General features: G+C 40.2%; 1 protein-coding gene across 1 annotated transcript in view; it reads right to left on the minus strand.

Annotated features, from left to right (window-relative positions):
* Positions 1–20,014, minus strand: part of diaph2 (diaphanous-related formin 2) — a gene marked incomplete at its 5' end in the record, with an annotated part of 361,962 nt that extends 341,948 nt beyond the window's left edge. Inside the window, 3 exons of the mRNA XM_083890769.1 lie at positions 5,203–5,379; positions 7,052–7,084; positions 19,931–20,014. Coding sequence (XP_083746895.1) covers positions 5,203–5,379; positions 7,052–7,084; positions 19,931–20,014 — 294 coding nt within the window. The remainder of the gene's footprint in view (positions 1–5,202; positions 5,380–7,051; positions 7,085–19,930) is intronic.
* Between the last annotated feature and the right edge of the window lie 2,251 nt (positions 20,015–22,265).

Genomic DNA, 22,265 nt, shown 5'->3' on the forward strand with positions numbered 1-22,265 from the left:
AGGTGTTTTTTTTATTCCCACGACTGAGCATCAGCGAGACGAAATAGTGGGGAAACGGGTGTTAAACTTCAACACCTACTCAGCAAATACTTATAGTATAGCTAGTGACAAAAGATAAGTAATCTAATACGGCACAATGGTTTCACTAGCCGAAGAAATATTTCACATTTTTTAAATCAGATCATGTCCTTCCACAGTTGTATTAATTTATTTTGCGTCCATGTCTCTTTCTCAAAGTCACAAGGTAGAGCAACAGGAAATAATGACAGTAATAATTAGTCCTTGAAATGAAAGCAGCACGGCTACAGCAATATAAACTGTGCGCCCCAACTCAGAACAAGAGAAGAGAATCAAACAACACTGCCTCTATTGAGGGCATGCAATCACATCAGAAAGGCTGAATAGGCAGTATCTGCGTGTTATTGGGAGTATTATCTTTGTGCTACTTTAATTCTGCATCACAAAAGACGTCTTTCATGTGAGAGACATCAGGAGATGGAGCGAAGGCCGGACAGAGCACTAAAAGCTAGGGAATGACATGATGATTAGAATGGAGGGGGATGTTTATCAGAAGCACTCTCTCACAAAGAGATGGCTCGAATGAACAGAAGAAGAAGAAAAAAAAAAACACATCTTCCTCAGGGTTAAGACTGGTGAACCTGCAGATGTGGAGTCATGCTGCCCTCTGCTGGCAGCCGAGTAAACCAGGCACCCTCTGATTCGGGTGATCCGATTTGGGCAGTGACTCATTGACAAACTAAATGTGAAATTGTAAATTAAGTGTGTCACTCCTTAGTAAGAACACCGACTTATGTAATGATTTGAATATTTCACCACAAGTAATCTAATTCAAACTGATTCTGCTTCATTAGTCAGTAAAGCATGGGCAGGAATCCCATCCAGGGCAACGTGACCTAAATTCTTATATTTCTTCTAGTAAATGCCCTCAGAGTGGAAAAAAACTATTAACATCTTTTTTTGCAGAATGGCAAAGAAAAAAATGAGATGGAAACTTTTGTTTTTTTACCCGAGGAAACTGGCAGGTTTTTTTTAATTAATCTTTGAACTTTGCTAATTCATCTATTTAATTGGCATTCAATAAACGAGGCAAAAATGTGTCAGGGTGAGTATGGCGGAGATGGGTAGGAGTAGCGAGCCTACAGGATGCTTGCCAAGGGGGCAAACGAGAGGAATAAGGCCTCCATGTTAGTCTCCAAAAATGATTAATGCTCTTTTATTAAATATACACTCGTGGGGTTCATAAAAGAGACTCCCAGGATATCTTCAACTGCGCTGCTGCTGCTGCTGGAATAACTGAAATTATGAGATCCAAGTTTGTACCGAGGATAGTAGAATTTGCAAGAGACATGTTCTTGATTTCCTTTGCCAGAAATAGTTTTACTCCACGAAATTGAAGCATCAGAACCGTGACTTCGAGGAACATTGTCTATCCCTGTGGACCGCTGTACTGCAAATGTATGTAGAAATACAGAAACACACCGTTGTCATTGTTTTGACTCTACCACTATTTCAGCAACAGTGGTGGTCAGACAAAATGGCAAAGTGTTTTTTTAACAGCTGATGTTCTTCACTGGCCACCCTAAAATATCTATTTATTGTATTCACCCAAATTTTGTGGTCAGTGTAAAGAAAAGTGCAGCAACTCACTACACTGTACATAAAAAAGAAATATAACAATAATATTATATAACATGGGCAAAGACTCCTGCAGCAGGACGTGTCTGCAAATACAGCCCCATCCAGAGCTGCATAGGCCTCAAACCACAAGAAAAGAGCAATTAATGGCTGCCATTAAATGTGCCTGAAGGTTAAATAAATACAAAGCGTACTAACTGTGGGGCGAAAAGGATCTAAGAAAAATAGAAGACGTATAAAAATGTTTTGCTTCAACTGCGACAAATCGATTATTTCACCCACAAGCCTGATCCATGAATGTGTCAGGGCACACGCACTAACTCTCCCGTGTGCTGGTTTTAATGTCCCGGGGTAAGGTGTAACTGCCGAGAGATCACAGAGGAGCTTATTAGCAGGAGTGACATGGGCGTATATAGAGGCACATAAAACCTCAAAATAGCTACAGCGGCACTGCAATGTGACATTCTTCGAGCACCGGTTCTCTATCTCTGCAAGCACCCCAAGTCCACGCACTTACTCTTGACAATAGGGGGGAAAAAAACTATAAAAAAACAAAGTGGCACTGGTATCAAATCAGTCCTGATAAGGACGTCATGGTCTGGGTGGTTTTCATGTTGATGGACAAGTACAACCATCGTGTGGGTGATAATGTCTTGACTGACAATATGCCGCACGCAATGACACCAACAACTCACAGCAGGAAGATAAATGTCATTTATCCGACTTCAACAAACATCCTGCCACTGCTTTTTTTCTTTCTTTTATATATATAATGACCGCTTTTCACCCTTTGTTGAACTAAGAGTCTATCAAGACGTAGTGCAAACTGACACACTGATGAAACGACTCCGCGTTATTGTGTGTGCCGCCGTAATGAGCCTCTCGGATTCGAGTCTGCTACTAAAACAGAGCTGCCTCCTTAGCGAGATGCAAATGCCGGACATCAGCAAATTTATTGCAGCGCCAATTTGATGAGCAGCTCTGATTTCCAGCTGTGCACGTGTGAGAAAATCCGAACGCGACGCGCGGAATAAAAACACACTGCACACTAAATGAAGTGTGCGAAAGTAAATTATTTTTTTTTATTCAATTTAACTCTCCCGGTAATTTTATGGATATACTTCTGCTCTCAATGTTAGCTGGAAAAAAATTTTCATGAAACAGTTCATCATGCTCTTCCTCCCCACAGACTGAGTTTCCTTTCTGTATTTTCACAAAACCCTTTGATGACCTTTCAGTAATAGGCTATGGGCTTTGAGATACACAGTGCAATGTGTAAACCACTTTCAGGAGGAGAAAAAAAAAAAAAAACATTTTCACTTTCTCCAAGTCATTAATGCATAGTGGGGGGTCTCACTAATGTGGCACGGGTCATCCCTTCATTTGAAGCCAGCGAGACATCTAAAGCTGTACCATGTAGTGCCATGAAAATAATCAATAACAGCATTGGTGTAAAGACAAAGAAACTAAAATGTGTGTGACATGGAGAGATTACAAAGACAAAATGCTGAAGAGTGACCGCTGACATCAAAGGAAACCACAACTGTCATTTCGCTTTTTATTTACCTCAAAGCAGAAAAGTTTATAGTCTAGCTTTACGATCGAAATAGTGCTGTCTTAACAGGAAAAAAAAACTGTAGTAAATAACCTATTTCATTTTTTATTTCATTACTGTAATTATACTTTCCAAACCAAAGTATCACGGCCGGTGAAATTTCACACCGCGAGTCGTTTTCTATGTAGGCTGTCAACTGAGCAAGTTGAATCCTAGGTTTAATGTCACGCCACTGTGAGCACAAACACAGTAATTGAGAGGTGAACTGAGTGACAGGGATGAGCACCCAGGCAAGAAAACACTAAGCAGTAGCCTGATGAAAAACCGCGAGCACTGGTCGCATTTCTCTGGCCATGGCAATAAAGACTATTGTAGGAGAAGAAAGGAAAGGCAGGCACTATAACACACACACTCAGAGACATTATCCACAATAGTACACACAACCTATGCAATGAAGCCAAAGTAATTCAGCTCCACACTTCAAAGAGATGGGCTGAAAGCTTTTTGTTAGATTTCAATCCTGCAGTACATAAGGCAAAAAATACATTTCAATGGAGAAAATCACAAGTGTGACAGAGCTTCTTTGACCCTACAGATGAGTGTGAAGTGAATTTCAAAGTTTGGTGTTTTTCTGACAAGTTGCCTAAGGAATATTGAGTTTCGAGCCCTCGCAGCGCAAAACCCGAACAAATGAACGCATTGTGTTTTTCACGGTAACTACACAGGTCGGGAAACGTTTGCCTGTCGTCCATCCTCCGCCGCGGCTCAATAATGGTATTTAACATTACTGAGCCTCAATGTTACTGATACCAAAGTCAATAATAGATTAGCAAAATGTTCGGTCTCCTTGCCGTTTCTCCCATTCTACATCGTTACCACTTCAGCTGATATTGCTGGAGCGCTCCTTCTTGTGCGTGCGTGCGCACGTGGAAAATCAATATTTTAAAAGCCCATTGTGAATTATTGTGTTAGTATTGTTTTTAGGCTTGAAACACGTCCACATTGTTCTTCTGACCGCATTCTAAAATGTGTGAACACTGTTCTATTTTCCCTGCGATGACAGGTTGACTAGAAGCAGGTCCAGCTGTTACAATAACCAGCTTTGTTTGCAAAGTGCAAACTACTACAAAGTACTACTCCCTCATTAAGCCAAAGAAGGGACAATGACTGCAAATAAACCATGGCCAGACATCCTTATAGCCAAGACATCATTTACATTTTAATAAAAATGGAAAAAGGCTTCATGTTCTCTCATTTTAATTTGTAAAACTACTCCAATACTGCTGTACCCGATACCACTTTACGAATCTTCAAGTGAGCTGAGCAGGTGTGGAAATAAGCGGATTTGTGGCAATGTCAGCCACACAAATTGTCTTATTTTAAAAACACAACGTTTCATGCATTCATCTCCCTGCCTGCGCAGCTCTCTCTACCTCTCTCTCACATTCATACACAAACACACACACACACACACACACACGCATGCAGCTGAGTCGTCTGCTCCTCCTCCTCCCCGACACAAAGCACATGCAGCCAATATCGAATGGCACAGGTGCTGTGATGAATATTGGCAAAATGTAACTTATCAGTTTATTCTCGAAAATCCGTAAACTACGCCTCAATGGGATTCAATCAAGATAGTTTATATTGTGACACAATCGTTGTTAACGCGTGGCTTAAAGCCGGCAGAGTTTTGAAAGGCAGCAATTTCAAAATCGTCTAATTTTTACGTGCCTGGCACAGCTTTGCTCACAAACAAAAATATCATCAGCACTAAAAACAAGGACACATTGAGACCTGTAATTATGTCGCATGCTGATATCTCAGAGAACTTTTCAAACTTTAACATCCTTGAACAAAATCTACAAAAGCAGCCCTGTGTGCTTATTTTGCACAGATTTATGAGTCAATTTAAGATTTCTTAATTGGATAGTCATTATTTATTTGTGTGCTGTGTAAAGTAAACAACACATAATAAATACAACGCTCACCATCATCTTCTCAAAGAGGTCATTGATCTCCTTTTCTGAGAGATTCATGGAGCGGTCGTCGAAGAGCGGCTGAGGAACAGGAAGTTCAGCCATGGCAGAGAAAGGATCTGTCGGGTGCTGGATAAACGGCTTCTCCTTCTTCATCCCAGCTTTCCTGAAACTGGTGATACGATCGCGCTGAAAGGAAAGAGAGCATATAAGATTAAGAGCGGCTAAAATCCCTGTTTAGACAACATCAAGTACAAGGATGGCTGCTTCTTGTTACTGCTGGTTTTCAACTGTAATAGAACCAAACAGAGTAGATTAATTTCTACAGTAAAGAAGATCCACAAGGGTTGTTCAGAATATTTTTGTCAGCCAGAACAACTTCATGTTATTTAACTTGAATCTTAATTGTATACGGATGAAAAGCACTGCCTCTGTGGACTGAATGGTTCAAGGCCACTGCACGACTAATCAAACCACAACATAGGATAACTGACCACCCCGGGTGAGGAATAAAAGCCAAGACTAACCACTAGATGACAGTGCAAGCATCGACTTAAGGCTAAGTGTAGTTCCTTCATTAGAAACGATATCTAAAAAGAGTCTACAGTCAACTTGATTGTACTGTATGATCCGTTTCTGCTTGTACGATCATTCAAATATAAAGATTTGCTCTTTGACAATAATGAAGAATGTTTTATGGCTTTCCATATTACAATTATTGTGAAAGCCATTCTTGAGATTTTGCCTCTTAAATCCTACACCAATCCAACCCATCCAAATGATTGTTATGCTATTTCACACTGGACCTTTGGGTCCTACAAAACACAGCATCAGTAAAACATTATGCATGTTTCTCCCATAAAAAAATATAGTACCTTTAAAATAGTTTTGTTGAATTAACATAAAAATCTAAAAGCATTATTTGTGGACAATAAAAAAAAATCTGAAGAATTATTGCATTTGGCATTGTGCACATGACAACTTCACTTACCATAACAACCGTAGTTTACCTGGTTTGTGCTCATGTCACGAGAACAACATTAAAAACTTAAGTTCGCTGTCGTGACGCCAGCAGAAACAGACAAGTTTCCCTGTGTTTAGTTGAAAAATATTGTGATGGTGCAGTTAAATTTTTAGCCAAAAAAAGCTCATAAACCTCATGCAACCAGAAAATGTTAGTCATATTTTAGTGAAATTGGACAAAGAGGGCATGCTGAATGAATGAACACATAGAAATTAGACGGAAAGACAAATGTATGACGATGTTGATGATGACATACATGATGTCATTATTGTCAGTTTGTTGAAATATAGCTGGATGGATCAAACATAAGGTAACACAAACACACATCATTGCTGATAGAGTCAACTGGTGACATATCGCGTTATATCCTAAAATTAATGCAGTGCCGTTTAAGCTTGAGAGCATCAAAGTCGAGCTTCTTGTTCACTGAGGGTATTTAAAAAGCTCAGGCAGATCATCGTATCGCGTTCCGCAGATAAAACTGCATACTAACTGATTTATGAGCTGCTATGAGCTAACTTACACACTTACGCAATGGTGAATTACAGCACCATGAAAAAACATGTTTTATTCATGCAACATTGTGGGTTACCACACCAAGTGAGACCAATTAAAGCTTAAGCTTTTTCTGACACAAAGATCACACTGTGTCGTAGCACTAGATGTTGTTGTTTTTTTTGTGTGTGTTTTGTTTAAAATGTTTTACTCAATTCACTTCCTTTCTGACACATTTGATCCATCTGTATATTTCAGTCAAAAGTCTCATGCAAGCCATGACAGAGGATGAGATGATGTAGAGCAAATCTAGTCACACCAAAATCAAACCGAGCGCCTTACCATATCATCAGCCAATGTTTTTATATGTATATTCTGTTGGAGGGAGGGCAGAGTGTGAACAGAACAGAACGACCCAACAGAAAATGACAAACACCCAAAAAAGTGCACAGTATGTATCCCATCTCAACGCACTCACATGTACAGTCTTCTCTGGTTACTGTTTTATTCGTCTTTCAGGAGACAAATGAAGTTCTCCCCAGTAACAAATATACTTTATGCATTAATTATATGTGCTCAATCCCTTAGGATGTTTTTTTACAACGAGATACTGTACATGTGGAGATGTGAAAATACTTGATGTTCCTGATAAGAGGGTTTTAATGTATGCAATCATTAAATGTGTGTGAACAGCTCAAGCACACACACACACACATTTATAGACACATACACATCATTTGACATAAAATGAGATGTAATGTAAAGCACCTTTAATCCCACAGACATATTCATACATGTAGTACTGTATCATTATGAGACATGTGTTTTATTTTGGTATTTCTGTTATAAAGAGCATGCCTTGAAGTGACAGTGGCCGAATAAAAACTTCAATTATTCCACTCAAAAACTCAACTTTAATCAATTATTTGTGTTTGTTTACAATCCTGATATGAGCATCCTCACAAAGTGTTACACATAGCTCAAATAAAAAAATTAAAAAATAAACCCATCTTCTCTTTATTACACATGTTCGTCTTCATCTCAGAGACAATGGGACTGGCTCCTGCCAAAGGCTTGTGGCTCAGTGAGGGACAGCCATTCGAAACACACCTCAAATGGGAAGCCGTAGCAACACTGCCATATGCTGTGGCACTAGGCTATGAAGTACTAATGAGTACTGGCGATGTGGGGTGGTGATGGCCATAAAGCTTGCCTCCAGCCGCGGATTTCTCCACTGTTCTAATCAGGAAACTACTAATGCCGGGGCAAGTGAACAGATTGGCTCCAACCTGTGCCACCCTCTGTGCTTCTTCTATCAGTTGACGCTTGGGACAACACTGAGCAGACACTCAAACTGACATATCTCTCTGTAGTTTTGACAGAAACCACTGATCAACAGTTGTGACATAAGACCATTGAGCCACTGGAAACAAGAGATTCACTCACTCCATTTGCATAGGCTCCATGACCTGTCTAATGATGATAAAAAATATCATATTCTTTAATGCATTGTACTGCACACTGTTCTGTCTGGGATTAACAGGTATTTGTGTTCCTATCATTCATGGCCTCAAATACAGCTGCGTCTGTGGAGCTGAGAATTTGACCTAAGCAACAACTTTTCCCATTTGTACCTCAGAGTGTATGTGTCATTAAGCCCAGCATTCCTACCAGTCTAAAACTGCGTGAAACAATAGCTAATTTACAAATGGAGTACTTAAACATTTTCTAATCAATTTAACAACAATCAAACCACTGTTTGGTTAATTGCCTTGACTTGAGGGCCTTTCCTTGCCCATTATCTTGGCAACATCGCAACAATGCAATTTAACATCTAACAATTAAGCTTGCATGTCCTCTGGGCTTTTCTCGCTTATTAAAGTAAACTTTTTCATCATAATAAATGTTTATTACCAGACACATATTCCTCTAAATAATCAAATTAGCTCTGGGTCCCTCCTTAATCAAATATGATTATGACTCCATGCAGATCCTTGAAAATGAAAACACAAAGCAGTATTTCAAAGCTTGAGAGTCAGTTTGGGGACACAAAAACATACCACCATGCATATTTCACACAATAACTTTTAAAATTAATATCACACGGTACAATTACATTAGCTCGTGGAGAGACACACCCTTTCATTGCTCTTAGGTTTATTACAAAAAGCCACCAGGTGGCACATGAAAGAAATTTTTTCTGAAGCTGGACAACAACTTTGTTTTAAACTAGCTACCAGGGCATAGCTTTTTAAATAGCGATGCCTGTTATACCAAACCAATTTAACTAGACCATCTGTATCATGTCAGTTTAACTCACTCACTGGAACTATCACTATAAAATCAGTAGTCACGATGCCTCGGTAAAACAAATTTAAACGGAAATTAGGTTTTACTTTAATTAGTTCTAATAATAACAGTGGATTACTGGGAGTCTGCCATTGTTGGCAGTGAGGACTGTAATGCAATGTGTTGCTGACAGTTCTTGGCAACTTCACGAAACTACTTCATCTTTCCAGTTCAATCAGATGCTCAAAATCAGCTACAGGCTAGCAAGAGCCTTAGAAACACTTTTGTGTGGCAAACAAATTCATATAAAGTATGAATACAACTTAAACGATAACAGAATAGAGAAGAGAGCTATAATTTAGGTAAAGCTCCACTTGAGTGGCAATTGATGATATTATAAACAGGCCTGATTACTGTTTTTTACTATATTCATATGTTTTTATAGTTTTAGATATTGACCTCTTTAATGCCTCTTTTGCACCTCTCTTTTATGTCCACCTCTGTCCGACTTGTTATGGACTGGTTGCTGTCTGGACTTGATTATAATGCCAGAGTCAAGTGAAAGATAACGTATAATACGTTTGGCTAATGTTATTCCTCCTAGCAATATATTTGCCATAATTATACTATTATTTTTAGCCAGCGGTTGACAAATATCTTGTGTGGCCCACAAAGCGTCAGCAATTTTCCTTTGCGGCCCACCTGCTATTAAAGTTGAATATCCCAGCTCTATGTGAACATGAAAATGATTACACATCAATTTTCTGCTGGAAGGCAGGGGTGATGGCGAAAAAACCCCAACATCAGCACTGTACAATTGTCTAATAATTAAACGTTATTGCTTCATTACATCCGCCAAGGACGGTCTGTGTGTCTGTCTCATCAAAATTAATCACAAGACATTTTTGCAGAGAGTGTAGGCCAAAAGAACCCATTGCATTTTGGAGCCGACCCAATTAAGACGGTGATGGAACAGGACTTGTGAGAAAGTCCTCTTTGCAGTTGCGTATTTAATTAAAATAATGCCACAAATGGAAGGGGTACCCGTTACACATAACAGATGAGACTCCTCTATTAGTTTGTCTAGTCACAAAAGCATAAATATCCCTTTAAGTGCAGTAACTGTAGAGGAATAAAAAAAAGAGATGCAGTTAAATATGCACTGATTACAAGGCTGATTGATCAAGCCAAATATTGATGTGTCAGCAGAACCGAGAGAAGTGACGATAAATCACAACACAACCAGCCACAATGCAAAAGTCACTGACAAATCTCACAACATGGATGTAATAATATAATATACCCAAGGGGAAAAGAGTTAAGCTGACGCAAAAGCAACGATGTTGCATGTGGTTTATTACACCTCCTAATTTTGAGGATGTGGACAAGAGCTCCTATTTAAAAACCCTGTAGAGCCATGTATCCAAAGATAACAGATTACTGATGACAATTACTAAACCCTAATCTAAACAAATATTGTTATTTTAAGAGCAAAGCCATTTTCTACAACTTGGTCAACTGAGCACCAACAGGATCCAACTGTGCAAGACGAAGCTGTAAATGACAGGACTTTGGGTCGCGGCACTACGTTCTTCGACATACATTAGTAACTCATCTTTGCTCGTCACTGCCATAAACTTCCAAATTTGCATGACTTTTTTCCTCGTATAATTGAATCAGATACAGCACTGCCAAGATTGCGCTCAATTTTAGGGAAATGGCAACAGACAGTAACAAATACCATCCGAGTAACTGAATTACACATAATCTAAACAAATCATTTTTTCTAAATTAATCTTGTTACAAAGTCCTCTCAAGTGCTGTGTTTGTAAACTCAAAGACAGCGGTTGAGCACAGTTCAGCTGATCCGGTTGCCAAAGATTTATGAAAGCAATGCCTATTCCTTCTTGATAAAAATCCGTCCAATTACTCTTTGTGTTTGCACTGCGAGTACACCCTTTTCAAACAGAGCAAAGAAGTGAAGAGGCCAAGATAAGATGCATTTACACCTGGCATTCAATGTCACAGCCACACTTTACAATGAATCCATATAGAATACATTTCCTATGAAAACTAACTTCTGTAAAAATACCAAGATAAAATTGCCTCTCCTTGTCTTTTCCCCTGTGATATGCAAATAATTATTTTTAGAACATTTAAATGGCAGTAAACATCTGTTTTTTGTTGCACTACAGCCCTGTATCTCATCTTTATTCAAATGTTAGTTGATATTTTAATCTTCCCAGCCCTGTGGCCTGTTCGACAAAAACTTCGCCAACATGTCTGAATAACTTAGCAGAATATGGAGTGAAGTCAAATCCAAAATGGGTCTTTTTACCTCAGCACATTTTGAATTTTCAGTAAACTTTACTGACACGTGATTGCCAGGATAAGACTGATCAATTGTATCTGTTTACACTGTAGCAATGGCACAACTCACCAGAGTTGTTAGTAATTTTTTTGAATAAGGGCTAAGTGCAAATTCCAATTGACGAGACTAACAAACACCACAACATGACATCACATAACCTGCCACATGATTAATAGCAGCGGTGCTATTTTAGTCTAAAATATTACAGATTCGGGCCACACAGTGGAGCAAAATGACCCAGGTTCGTGACCAGGTACTCTGCCTTTCCCCCTATGTTAGACAATGAATAAAAGAATATCACGGATTCCTATATACCTACAATACAATCCACCTTTCCTGAAGTACAAGCAAGATTCTGACTAATGAGGGCATGTGATGGAATCAGAAATGATAAACTCAGATTCTCTGTTTTTACTTAAGTGAGAATGACGATATTCACACAAAAACATATTTGTCTGCAGGAAACAGAAGGTGGTGCAGCAAGCATGTGCATATGGCAAGCTAATACAAGGAGACACAGGAGAAGCTGCCTCTTATCCTGGCACGAAAAAATCTGCCATACACATGCACCATACTGTAATGGCATACTTGTCCTCTCTGCAAACTGGATTAGGAAAAATTTAATCAAGCACAGAATGTTAGTTCTCCTGAACAAATAAATTAAGCCTTGACAGATGCCGTGTTCGCTCGGTTCTTACACACATCCTTGAATTTTGAGATTATTCTGCTAGCTTCATTCCAAAATAAAGTAATTAAATTAAAACAAAACAAAAAAATGCAGTAGATTTCTGAAAGAGCCCATGTGCCCTTAAGAGGGCATGTGAGCTGTGGTGGAGTTATTATTTCAGTAAAGTACTGGTACTGTTTATACTTTCCTAAAACAGCATCTATTGAAAAGGGAAAGCACACAACAGCCAATAGGGCTATGATTTGAATGGCTCCACATTGTATGACCTGACCATGTGACTGCAGACCAGCACCACACTGCCCTTGGGTTATCCAACGTCTCTGCTGAAAGCAAATGTCTCATACAGTGCAAGACAGAGAGGATGTCTAAACACTGTAAAAACTCTTTATCGACTCTCTCCACTCTCCCACTTTCTCTGCCATTTCCATCAAAATATTAACTTATAAAATTCAATGCACGGTACACGTGTTCATACCGAAAACTGTTATTCAACAGAACATCCCGTGTACTCTTAGGCCTGGTTCACACTGCATGAATCACAGCTGCATTTGTATTTATATCAGAGATGTATTTTGGAGCGCAGACATCTTGCCTATTACCAAAAAACATACTTGATTTTAACAAAGGAGAACGTAAACAAAGCTATTTATTTGTGGTCATTACTAGTTGTTTTTTTTTTTCAAAAACAGCATGGAAGTGCTTCAAATGTCTGCTTCCCCGATGTTTTCTTTCTGTCTATAAGTCACGACGCACACGGGACGCATCTGGTGTGAACCTGGTTGCGTCAAGAAGTGCATCCATCATAAATAATCGCAAATAATCAAAAAATAATCTGGCAAATCAAATATGTGGATCACCGAAAGAGCAGATGACCCCGCTGTGGCAACCCAGCAATATTGTAAGGATAACTTGCAAATATGATACTCGACACTAAAACCAAAACCAGATCTTTAACTTTTCCTGACTAACCATAAATACACTGTATAACAGACAATAACAGACACATCTCAGCAAATTTAGAATGACGGAAAGCTCCCTCATCACAGCCTTAACTATGAATCAAAAAATGAAGCAGGAAGGCCCCTTAAGCTTGACCTACATTTGACTCTGCCACAGCTCAGTCAAAATAAAAGCACAGTCTACCCTTCACAAATCTGTCTACTGTTGCTGTCTCCAAAAATAAACAACTTTAAATTATTCATGCATGTTCATTTCAGGCATAAATGCACTGATGCTGCAGTTAAAGAGGCATTTTAATAAGTAGCTGAGGCAACCGAATAAATCTCCCATTCTCAAGTGGTAGCGTAGTGATGTACATGGGGGCCCTCATCTCAGAAAACTACACTGAGTTCCGAGTCCTGCAAGTTTCTTCTACTGTGTGACTAAAGCATTCTTCACTGCTTCCTCTCTCCCAACTTCCTGAATGCCATTATTAAAACGCTCACATGTGGTCTGTTTCCTGCCATTTTTTCACACATCTTCCAAACAGTCACAGTTATATTCACTCACTAACTAACACGTAAATTTGGAGAAAGAGAAATCAAACAACAATTCAGCAATTCAGAACAACCTCAAGTCTGTGACAAGCTGGCAATTTCTCTTAACTGGGTGCTAAATTGACCTAAAATGACCCCTCGGGCTTCCCTGAAGCTCACGTATCAAAGTGTCAGAAGCTTCAAATGCCAAACCTTCTAACTCCAGCTGCAAGGTAAGCCGTTAAATATCACTCAAAACATGGCACAGTTCAATCCGTCAAAAGCATCTTTACCAAGCTGTGTTTGTGATTCAGACAAAAAAAAAATTCCCAAATCAGTAGTGAGTGATTGCAGATGTGATGTACACTTCACAGAAAGGCATACTCTCAATCTTAATCTAAAAATGTAATATTAACTGTGCTTTTACTACTTAGACCTTAATTATGTCTTATTACTATAGCAACTATTTCTGTAAGTGTCTATTTTTACCAACACAAAAAATACAGCATTAAGTGAGAGTTATAAGGTCACACTGACTAGTTAAGAGTGGTTCTAGCACTTTAATGCAATGATGTGAAGGTCAATTTAATAATTAACACCTGCTGTGGCGTGCTAATTAAAATGTTGGTAGCAAAATTTTGCCATATCTAAAATAAGGCCAACTCTAACTCACTGTCAACAGCTGAATGTTTGTCTAACTGGAATGATGGTTGGAAGTTGTAAAGCACACTGGCTTGCTAGGCTGGTATCATTTTCGGTTTGCACTGCTAATTTGCCGTGAAGCTTAAGTATTTCCACACACATCCAGGGTTGGTTTCCCACACAGTAGCTCCCGAGAGCAGCTTGGAGGCAGCTGACATTAAGGATAATTAGCCGCAACTGCCATTAAATCTGTTGCCATAGGAAAGCTGCAGAGTTTACAAAACTTGCCATACATTTTTTAAAGACCAACACTGACACAAATGCCAATGTATCATTGACCACCAGCAGAAGGTCTCCAACCACAAATAATCAGAAATTCTATTCAATTGCATCCTTTTAAAGCGGACCTAGACCGGAAGTTCCAATTAACGCTGTTTTTTAGTGTGTATCTGGTCCTTACCTTGTTTAAAAAGCCCTGGTGTGTTCTAAACAAACATTTCAGGCACTGCTGAGAACGATGTGTTTTATTGTAATATCGGGCTCAGCGAGATCTCTGAAAAAACCCAGTCCGGTTACGTAAACACCGGTTCTCCGGAGCAGCAGATCGTTCTGGTCCGGGCACTAGTCCGGGCACATCCGGTTGCGTACATTGGATTTCTATCGGTTCGTTTACAGCAACTAGGAGGTTTTTGACCATAAAAACAAGTTAATGTATGTAAGTAGACCTCCATAACTAACATATATGTGCAACAGGACCACTCTAGGTCCGCTTTAACCCTTTTTCTTGTAACACAATTTTAATTTCTCATTTAAAAGTTAGATATTGACATACAGAAAGTCACGTGAAAATTGCCAGTCTCACTTCTGTTAAATGTGCTACCTCTTATTCATCACACCAAACCTTCTACATTCACACATTCAACTACTGATTATTCAGTAGTAAATTGCCAAGAGGATGACAAAAAAAATGGCAGAAGTGACTTGTTGTCAAGTCATCCAATCACATGTGGAAAGTTCTGATGTCCTTTTACATGCTGCAGTTTCACTGTATACTGAAAGTCTTTAACACTTGCTGAGTTATTTGTGACCACTGTCACAAGGGTGGCAACCTATTGTGACGTCACCCATAAGACCGAATTCCCAATGTGGCCAACGGAATGTTTACATTTTGCAAACAGGAATTGAAAAGGTCCGTGCAACCAGGCGATAACACTGGTGTCCACTTTGGATCGCGGACCAAAATTGTATTCTGCCAAACTAACAAGCAAATAACAAGCACAATTTTTTGAAAGGCTGTGCTATAAAACTAAAACAACACTGACCAAGTGTCCCACCTATCTGCTGTACTATTAAGTGAAAGCAACAAAAGAGAGACACTTATCTTACTTGTGTTTAAAACTACAACAAGTCTCTTTCTCACTCACATAAACAATGACCTTTGAGATACTGATCACATTGAATCCTTTTGTTATGCATAATGGGGAGTAAAGCAGACAGCCACAGCTTGTCATGAGCTAACATGAATCAGGCCTTTAAATGACTTATCACATTACATGATTAAATTACCTTCCAAACACACTACACATTATGAAGAATAGTGGTTCTGTTTTTGCGGTACAAATTAGATTTATAATGGGTTATTGGCTGTTGAATAAAAATCCAAATTTTGCTAAGTTTGCTGAAACCAGCAATTAGTCGTACACCGTATGCGTCAGCACTTTTGAAGAACATTCACTGTCACTTAATCGTTTACATTACTGGTACTATCACCATTTCCCTAAAACCGCAGCAAAGCTGTTTAACAATAACGCGCCTCCTCACACCTAATGGGTATCTGTCTGGATACATATATTAGGTTCAGCAAATAAATGCTGCATATATTATGCATTTACTAAGACACGGAATATTATAACATAATATCTAATGGTAAATTAAATGACTTAATTCCTAAAATGCTGAAATACAAGATGCCCAGACCACCTCAAATAATCTATGTAGTCATAGTAAATGGATGATACGTTGTTTCTTGAGAGGTGGAAATGGCTTGTTTTGAAATCAAACATTTATATGAGCTATTAATAAGTTCCCCTCACACACTATTAATGCAATCAATAAATTCCATATACATATAGACGAATAATAATAACATCTCATTTGGAGGTTGAACGTGAGCTGGCTCCTTGCGAAATTCTTATTTCTTTATTTTCCCCAAACTCACAACTCATAAATCACCATGGCGACATCATATAGTTATTCTATGCATACATAGGAAGGACTTTCTATTCATGCTGCACCACATGACATCATCCTTTGCTCTGGTATGCAGCGAGGTAATATTTTTTCCTGTTCTGTCAAACCAGCTCCCCTGAATTCCTCGAAGACTTCATCAGACTACTTTATTAGATGTTGTTGTACACTCAATATCACAAAGCAAAGTTTTGCAATACACTGGGGTGTTTTTCAAATGTCCTTGGCTGTGTGGAGTATCTATACCCTGGGCCCAAAGCCCAGATGGTGTTGCTGTGATGTAATCCTGCCCATTGACTTGTTGAACAAACACACAGCTTTTAGCGTTTCTCCTCTCACTTAGTTGAGACCAAACTTAACCAGTGTTAGCCATTCGGTTTATTAGCCATAAATGGCAATGTGATTGTTAGCAACTCTGAGTGCAAAAAAAAAAAAAACGCAGTGACAACATCTGGTTTAGTTCTACCCGTGATAAATGCCACCCTATCCTTTTCACTGGACCACATCTACACAGAAAACACTGCATGTCAGGAATGTAAACTTCGCCCAACATGGGGTTAACTCTCCGCAGAAAAGAAGTAGTAAATCTTCCAATGTCCAAATATGAGCGAGTAGTTTTGTCAGTATGAGATGACATAATCATCTGACAGATACTGCCAAAAAATCTTGAAACGTTCATTAAATTTCCTTTTGCCTCACAGTTTCCCCCAGTGAAATGTGCATATACCTTCAGTGCGAGTATAGTTCGAGTTGTTTAAACGTCTCCAAACAAACTTGGAAATACCACTAGCAGGCACAAAAGTAGGAATAAACAAGTGGACATATCATAGCTCCACCCAGCAATGAATAATGGTTTCCTCCCTGAAACTCAGCTGTGCTGAGATTTCAGCAACAGCCACAGTCCAGGCTTCCTTTGCCTCTAACTACTCTGCTTGGAGGTACAAGAAACAGGGGACGTGCCTGGCCCAGGGTCCGCTTTTAGGAAGTGATCTTGCAGAGACTTCTTCTACTGAATTACTCAATGCTGGCACAAACTGGGCGCTGCTGCAAGCAATTTAAAACTTGGGAGGCAGGCTGATCAAGAGTCACAGGCTGTGATCAGGATTTCTCAAGACAACACCCTTTTGTAGCTTTGAGAGTGCATGTCATTTCACTGCACTCCACTTCACTCAGGGATGTCCTGTCTGGCAACTATTATGGTCAGACTTTCCTTTAAATTAAGCTTGCTGTAAACAACCGGTGATTACATGTATAAGACCCTACAATTGTAATTGAACACAACTGATAAGGCTTCATTTATGCTGAAAGAGCCACTCATTTCGTTACGTTTCATATACCTGTTGTCTAATTTATGACTGTTCTCAGAACACACACGGTGTACCATCAATATTGCTGTGGATCTTTCTAACCTGGGTTTCCAACCCAGCATGAGTTACAGAGGTCATAATTAATCACGCAGAAAGTCTGTCACTCTGAAACACAGCACTGGTGCCTCTCGTGTCTACATTCTCTGAGAAGTTAACACCAGAGCAGCAACAAACACCACCTACTGTGACTAAACACCTGAGGTGTTTATAAAGTCATTTGTCATTAGTGATCAGTCGGTGTCATATTCTGCTATCAGTCGTCTTTACATCTGTCATTTTCTGCAACAACAAAAAAGAAACACCCGACAGCCAGGGTTGTTCCTTTTTATTTTCTTGTTTGGTAGCAATGACTCTGATTGCATTTTATGACCAACCATGTAAATACACAAGCAACAACAAGTGAAAGGTACAACAAAACCCAACGCAGCTAATAGGTAATTACTGGCTCTTGAGAGGTGACGTCATCCAAAAAGTTTTTTCCACAAACGTGGAAACACAGAAACCACAGTCAACCCCAGCCAAGTTATTTGTACTCGGTCACAGAAAATTTCTTTCAACCCCTGGATCTAAAGCTTTCACACACACAGTGAGCAGACTAAAGCCCAATTTATACTTCTGCGTAAAGTGCTCTGCGTAGGCTACGTAGAGACTCTGCGTCGACGCAGAGACTGTCGAAGAGCCTCTGCGTCGTCTCCGTCTGCACGAAATATTTTTTAAGTGTCCGTCACTCCGTCAAGGGACAACGGAGACGGCAAGAGCTGCGATTGGTCCTCAGGACAGGCCGAGCGAAGCTGCTCTGTGCCGGCTCTCAGTGCACTCCGGGCGTCCTGACAGAGGCGGAGCTGATCCCCGCCGATAACGCCGCGGCCGAACTATAAATACGTCATATCTTAACACACACAGCACATGTTTAGACTCTAAATGGCCAATTTCTCGCCTCAAATTATCTTAAAACTGCGTTCCGTCACACAGAAAAGTGACAAACGGCCGCTGTTTCAACAACAACAGTCTTTCTCTCTCTTTCTTTCTCGGACGCCATTGCTCACTGTAGCCAGAAGCACAACAACCTTGCGCAGCGACCCCTACTGATCGGGCGGGAAATTGCAGCGAGTGTCCGTCACCACGACGCAGAAGTATAAATGCTCGAGGCGTCTCCGTGGTGACGCAGACGGATAACGCATAAGCAGTCGGAGAAGTATAATGTGGCCTTAACACATTTACTACTACTACAGTTTACATTTATTGTTTTACATTTCACTCAAGACACTGGATACCAGAGGACCCCTAGTTGTGGATTAGTTGTGTACTAGATGAAGACACTGTCATAGAACACCATTAATTGTAAAGCAGAAGTGACTGGCCACACAGCATACAAACTCCTACACAGCACCACCACCACAACACCACACCTCATACATGATGTTATGATGTAATTCCCAAGCATAGACAGGTAGAAAAGAACTTTGCAGAGAAGCATACTCTTCACTCTACAAGTTGCTATTAACTGGAGGAACGTTATGTCATTCTGGGTCGTTATCTAACTGTCTAACTGGACACTGTCCTCCTGAGAATTTAACTTGACTGTTGATAAGAGGCTAACAAAGTTGTATTGGTTGTATCACCCTGACACACACTCACATAGTTTAGAAAACCGCTACAAACAGCTCTGGCATTTCACAGTGCAATGAGTCCTTCAGTAACAACTTATCTTAATCTATGTGTGGATATTTGCAAAAGATATTGAAGCGCAACTGTCACAACAAGATTTGCTCTTCTAGAGAACTTTTAGAGAAGGCATTGATGAGGGAAGAATCACATGATGCACTGAGTGCATTGAAAAGTGGGGCACTCAGTGAAACAGTATCTCCTTTTGTCAACTCTTAACAGCTATTAGCTGCTCTGCATTAAAGAGTAATAGCAAAACATCAATAGCCTCATCCTGCATTAACACAGAGGTGCTCTGTATGGACAATACTGATTTTATTTTTGACTTGACTGACACTAACACATATAAAACTATACGTATGGTTTCATAACATGGGTGCTGAGAAACTTTATCAAGTGGAACGACAGTTGTGGGATTAGAGGATGTGAGAGTTGAGTGCAGTCGTGTAACAACACAGAGACGGTGTGCATACGTACCAGCTTTTTGTTTTTACTGTCATCCTCGCTGGATTTCTTTTTAGATGGTTTGTTCGGGTCGTCCCCGCCGCTGGCTTGATCCATTTCAGCTTCAAAGTTAGTTCCCCCTTCCCCCCCGAAAGATTCAACGTGACCTCCTCCAAAAAAGTTGGCAAACTCCAGCAGCGACGCTTTTCAACAACAACGCACACAGCAAACCGAATCGTGACTAGGTCTTCTCTAAATCCATTCCGTTTGAAAGATTGTTATGAAGTTAAAAAAAAAGAAAAATTAAGGCTGCTCCCAAATAGTTCCCGCTGGTATCCAACAGTCGAGGAGGCAGCTCGAAGGAGAGGTGTGGTAGGATGTGGTATCCGTCCTGAAGTGCCCTGAACTCAGCTCACTTCACTCCGCGGAGGGGACGTTTTCCTGACAACAGAAAACAGCCCGTGAACAAATGTGAAGCCAGTTAGTTTGTTTATCTAACCTGTCGAAGGCGTTACGATGCACAAATGTTTCCCTTCACACGTGTTTTCCCCCCTGTAGTGATCGTTTTACTATGCAGCGAGCAGACGAGCGAGCCCAACAGCCTGGTGAACGCTATAACAGATGTAAACAAACATGGCAGATGTAGCTTTATGCCTGCGCGTTAACATATAAAAACCACTGTGTCTCACATGGGTTAAAGTGTGTTTGGAAACTGGCATTAAGTTAAATACAAAGCAGCACAAACTTACAATCGCTGTAACTTAGCGCAATAAGGCTGTAGTAACCGTCAACAACGGTGGGTGCCAACCGGGGAGCAATGACAGCTTTCAGCGTGTACCGACAACCTACGCTACTCACAAGAGAAACCGGTCATTAATGAGGTTTTAGAGCCCATTTGTAGTAATTGTAGAAAAATCACCGTTGTTCTCTCTGCTTTGCATTACTTTGTAGTGTGTACACTTAGCTACGATAGCATTAGTGGACGTTTACCTGGCGAACCGGGCCTATTTCAACGGGCAGACCGAGGCACAGACACACGCGACACCACGCTGTTAATTACACAATAAATAACATAAAAGCAAATGACATAAAACTCACAAAAAAGCCCAATAGAAGCCTTACCTCTGCAACCAAACCTGAACGTCGGGCCCACAATGGTTCCTCATACTATAGTTCCGATTGGTCCGTGTGACACGTGAGCGCTGGATTTCTCCGCCGCCATTGGTCGGCGTGTCTGTCAGTCAGAAGGTCGGCGGAGCGTCACAGGGGCGGAGCCTGAAGTGACGTAGAGGTCAGTCTGATTCTACAGCGACTGGGGAGGTTCGCCCAGAAGAATAGAATAGATGTATATGAATGAGTTATTATTAAAGGCCGAGCGCGAACAGGAAACAGGGCGTGAATCTGCGGCAACACAATGCCCTCAGTGTCAGACCTGGCAACCAGGATGAAGCTACTGAGGGGGGGTGTTTAAATGATGAGAGTGGGCATATTTTTCATGAAAGAGAATTCATTGATAACGTCAATGTAATAGCATTCAACTCCTAAACTGAATTTAAATACGCATTGGGTAGGAGTGCTTAAAGGTGCATTATGTTATAAATCCAAAGCATCTGGCCATAAAATCCTCCTATGTCACAGAGACTCGGGAATAATGTTCATATAACAAACTGAACTCACCAGCAACAACAGTACAGCCAAAATAGTTGCATTAAAATAAATATTTTGCAGACTGCAAATCATGTTTATGTTTTGAAATCATGTTTTGAAGGCATGTGGCGCCACCTACCGCCGTCTACCTATCATTGCAGTCAGTAGAGTCTCAGCTGCCGAGCAACCACGGGTTGCCAGTTACGTCAGAAAACGAAACCTAAAAGACCTCGGTATTTTGAATTTGGATGTAGTCATAATTTTTTGGCCACATTCTTACATATGGCACCTTTAAAGCACAACACAAATATCAGAACACAAAAGGTTTTTCACTTGAATTATTCTCAAAATTCTAAATCAGCTGGAGGAGGTGCATGCAAACAGTTTGGTTCTCTCTCCTCTCTCCTTCTTTTTCCTGTTCTCTGTAACATGTCCTGTTTTGGGATTATTAATCATCCATTCATCCGTCTTTATCCTCCACATTTATGTCCCAGCTGACATAGGGTGAAAAGTGGGGTACGTCCTGGACACGTCACAGTCCAACACAAAGAACTAAATCGCACCTTCATGCAATCAATGTAAAATATCCAATTAACCTATTTCACTATCAGCATATTAATGGACTGTGGGAGGAAGCAGGAGAGAATTCATATGCACACGGGGGACAACATGTAAATTCCACACAGACAGGCCCTGAGGTGAACCAGGATGGATCTGAACC

Source organism: Microchirus variegatus, assembly GCF_963457635.1.
Source record: "Microchirus variegatus genome assembly, chromosome: 6".
Lineage (NCBI taxonomy): Eukaryota > Metazoa > Chordata > Actinopteri > Pleuronectiformes > Soleidae > Microchirus > Microchirus variegatus.